Source organism: Hippoglossus stenolepis, chromosome 6 (assembly GCF_022539355.2).
Source record: "Hippoglossus stenolepis isolate QCI-W04-F060 chromosome 6, HSTE1.2, whole genome shotgun sequence".
Classification (NCBI taxonomy): Eukaryota; Metazoa; Chordata; class Actinopteri; order Pleuronectiformes; family Pleuronectidae; genus Hippoglossus; species Hippoglossus stenolepis.
In genome coordinates, this window is record NC_061488.1 from 27,957,074 (window position 1) to 27,961,023 (window position 3,950).

At 38.7% G+C, this 3,950-nt stretch overlaps 1 protein-coding gene across 2 annotated transcripts; it reads right to left on the reverse strand.

The window, feature by feature from the left end:
• Positions 1–824: 824 nt before the first annotated feature.
• nppb (natriuretic peptide B) lies at positions 825–2,166 on the reverse strand. Of its 2 annotated transcripts, XM_035159632.1 has the most exons (3): positions 1,976–2,154; positions 1,307–1,559; positions 825–1,019 (listed from the first exon to the last, which is right to left on the reverse strand). In XM_035159632.1, the coding sequence occupies exons 1-3, from the start codon at positions 2,078–2,080 to the stop codon at positions 1,009–1,011; spliced, it is 369 nt and encodes a 122-aa protein (XP_035015523.1). In that variant the 5' UTR covers positions 2,081–2,154; the 3' UTR covers positions 825–1,008. The 2 variants fall into 2 exon arrangements, with proteins under 2 accessions (XP_035015523.1, XP_035007116.1); XM_035151225.1 differs by lacking the exon at positions 825–1,019 and having other exon boundaries at positions 1,278–1,559; positions 1,976–2,166.
• Between the last annotated feature and the right edge of the window lie 1,784 nt (positions 2,167–3,950).

Genomic DNA, 3,950 nt, shown 5'->3' on the forward strand with positions numbered 1-3,950 from the left:
GCTACCAGTTGCTTCAGCCCCTCCACCACCCCAGCATCCACCTGTAGGCTCCGACGGGGGGGTTACAATTATTTCATCACTCACATCATTCCTTTGTAATCCTTAATGGGGGAGTGATTAAGTTGGAGCCTGGACACCAAACATTAAACCTGTTCTATTGTTGCAATAAATGTTTGAACGTGAGTTGAAATGCAATCATATGTGAAAGCTGGGGTAAAAGTTTTCTCATGGCGCTTGAAATAGTCATTTGGATCTTTACATCAGGGGAACGTTAAATTTCACTGGTGTGAGTCAACCAGTATAGTTTTCCTGCTGTGTCAGGTAATGTATTTTGTAATATAATGTAATGTATATAAGCTATGAAAACAGAAATCACTTCAGTGCTGACCCCAGATGCAGACCTTTCAGTTTTCTGTCCTGTAAACAGAAATGATGTGTGTTACAGTAACTTTCAGGAAGTGTACATGTGTACGCATGGGCAAAAATAAACAAATTAAATAAAGACTGTTTATGTATACATGCACAACATGTGGAAATTGGACAGGCTCTCCTGTGCTGTGCCATCCTCTGTTGGGAAACAGGTTTCAACAACCACTCACACTTTAACTCAGGGGACTTCAATGACCCACTAGTTGGAAAGGGGGTCAGCAACGTATATGTTTAACTTAACAACTCTCATGAACTCCTGCAGATACCACGACCTGGATGACTGAGAATCCTCACAGATGTATGTTTATTTCCTTATAGAGCAGGGAAATGAGATACCATCACAAATGGTCACTGGAAATCACTCCAGATAGATATTAATCAGGTCTGCTTTACTGTTAAATTTAAGAAGACATTTATTAAAACATTCATAATACAGAGCAATCTTACATTTAATTCAAGTAAATATGCCTCAAGCCACAAACAATGTCAATAAATATTAGTTAATAAATAGCAATCAGATAAAAATATCTTTTGGTAGATGCGTTGCAGTTCCAGAATGTAGATGGTAAGACTTCATCTTTACTTTGAACCTGCAAGAGAAAAAGATTCTTTTAGAAATATATATATTTTTTTCATTCATTTAATTAATGGAACAAATATGTGTGGACACTATACTTAATGGTATAATACTGAACACATTTAAAAACAGCATGAAGGGAAAAATGAACATGGAGCTATTTTGGTGCTTTCAGTGGATGTGGATTATGACTGTTACAATTTTAATTTTATTAGATTAATGGATACACAAAGGTTACACTAGTTTGGCCCGGAGCTGCTGGGTTGCTGTGCTTGTTGAAGTGGGGTTACTGTATCTTACTGTATCTGCCAACAGTGTTGCACCCCAGGGAGCTCATAGATCCTATTCTGTCCATCCGTCGACCAAAGCAGCCCGAGGATCTCCTTGATGAATCGTTGCGGAGGCTCTTCAGGTTCTTAGCTGAGAAAAATTCCTTGATTGCAGCCTCATCCAGTCCAGTTTGGGGCGGCCGTCCATCTCCTCCCTTCTCTGTATACAGGCTATCCAGGCCATCTTGCTCGGAAAATGACTCCTGTAGTCTGTGAAGCAGCAGCTGCAACACCAAGACATAAATTGGTTAAGATTTTAAGATTAAAAGAAGCATTTGTAATATTTTCATAGTTCATTTTGTGGGTTATACAGTTGCGGCCTTAATTATCATACATTTGTTATTTGCTTATAGCCCCAATTCAATTTCAGATGGCACATAATAAGATCACCAAGCCACATTAAATCGCATGTGGTTGCAGAAGCCCACATTGAAAGTTGCTGTTAATGAAACAATAATAGGTTCAAAAACAGTCATCTTCATGTAATACATTGTTTTAATCTCTTATCTTTTCTCTAGGATAGCTGAAGTTTGATACTTCACATGACATTAAGCTGTTTGTCCCTTCTTGATTTCCTTACGTTCACATGGCACAGCCCTAAAAGTCCAACTTTCCAAAAGCAGGTTTCTGAATCACTCACGTTTAAGATGTCCATGTCAGTGTCAGTCAAACCGGTGCTGATGGGATACGTGCTGAGCAGCTGCAGGTTTAAGATGATGCAGAGTGAAATGAGAGACAAATGCATATTTCTCTGTGAGTTCCTCTTTATCGTATCAAATGATGGATGGATGATCTGGGTATTTTTTTCTGGTAGCTTTGGATGCTGGAACCCACAGCAACACCCTTTTATACTTAAGCCTGACACACATAGTTATGCCAGGAATTGTACTGGCATTCCTGACACCTCATTCTGATAACAGGAGCTGTCGGAAACGGCTCCTTTTAAAGTGTTGTCTCTTAGATATAGGACATTCGTATGACACATGTCTGCTTCCATTTGGTATTTAGTTTCGCAAACATACTCAACCCCTCCCCTGCACACGGGACAGTGTTGTCACTGAGCTACGGGAAGTAGTAAACTCATACACACCATGACAGTGTTTCTAAATTGAGTAGTGTACGTGATTGTGGCAGGGTAGCCTGCTGGTTTGAGAGATCAGCCACTCTGCTAAAGGGTCCTTGATAAAGTCACTATTCTCATACCAGCTAGAGAAAACACTATGAAACATCACATGGATATTTCTGACTTATATAATGGCTCAAATGCAGAATTACTGGTCAACAATTCTAATCTCCTTTCAGAGCAGTTTTGTTTTTACAGTGTTGCTGTTTTGGTTCAGAGTCTGGTTTAGAGTGCGGCTCAGGCCAGTTTTCTGTCTGAAACTGAAGGAGCCCAACAGAAAATTAGCCGAGACCTACCTTAACCCAACAGGCATTCTGTTTTTTGTCTCTCAACCTGACCTGGTGTTTTCCCAGATAACACGCATGTGATGTTTGTCCGAACCCAGCCTGACTCAGGCTCAGATTGGGTATCCACTTTTCTATCCTGACAGATTTCTTTCAGTGAAAAGGGCTGCAATAAACCCAGCTGCTCAGCTTGTTGGCACATTCAAGTTTTCAGTTGCAAAAAGCTAGATATTTTTCTCAGAAGTTTGTTAAAGTAAAACTACAGGTAATATTAGATGGACAGAGCCATGATTCCAAATAAATGATATTGTTGTTTAAAAAATGTTTGTTCACATATTTACCACTGCAGGTTTATAGTAAATGGCAAATTTACTGTATTTATATTGCTCTTTTCCAGTCTTTTCAACCACTAAAAGCGCTTTACAGTACAAGTTGCATTTACACATTCACACATAAATACAGTGCTTCAATATGCGGTGCTTTTTTCTATCACACACCATTCATAAGCAATTTGGAGCCCAAGCATGATTCTATCCCTAACCAACTGCTGACTTTCTATACTGCCTCAGCCACAGCTGCTCATCAGGTGATTATATGTGCATCGTACAACTTCTCCTGCTATTCAAGTGATGGCAACAAACTTTATTAATGTTAAGTAGCAAAACACTCAACGCACTTGCAACGTTGCTCCAAGGATGTCATAGTGAGTGAAGAGTAAAATATCAGAATAAAATACCATCAGATTGCTATGAAGTTTGACTCTTGTGGCCGCAGGCATTATGTTTTTGGATTGTTCGTCCATCCAATTCTTGTGAACTCCATATCTCAAGAACACCGTGAAGGAATCTTTTCACATTTGGCACAAACATTCACTTCGAGTCAAGGATGAAATGATTGGATTTTGGTGGTCAAACATCAATGTCATGATGGCCTCACAAATGACATTTTTGCCTTTTGAATGTGATATCTCTGGAAAGCCATGAAGGAATCCTTTCACATTTGGCACAAACATTCACTTTGACTCATGGATTAACTGATTTGATTTTGGCAAAGGCAAAGGTCACTGTGGCTACAAAAAGTATGTTTGTTTTGTTTTTTTCGATATCAATCAATCAATCAAATTTGATTTATATAGCACATTTCAAACAAATCAATAGCAGTTCAAAGTAATTGACAAAATGTTTAAAATGTATTAATTATAATATTAA

Excerpts from the sequence above, each read along its gene's own strand:
- nppb (XM_035151225.1), bottom strand. The coding sequence starts at position 2,080 with ATGCATTTGTCTCTCATTTCACTCTGCATCATCTTAAACCTGCAGCTG. Across the intron at positions 1,560-1,975 it reads CTGACATGGACATCTTAAAC|CTGCTGCTTCACAGACTACA; the intron begins GTGAGTGATTCA and ends TTGGTGTTGCAG.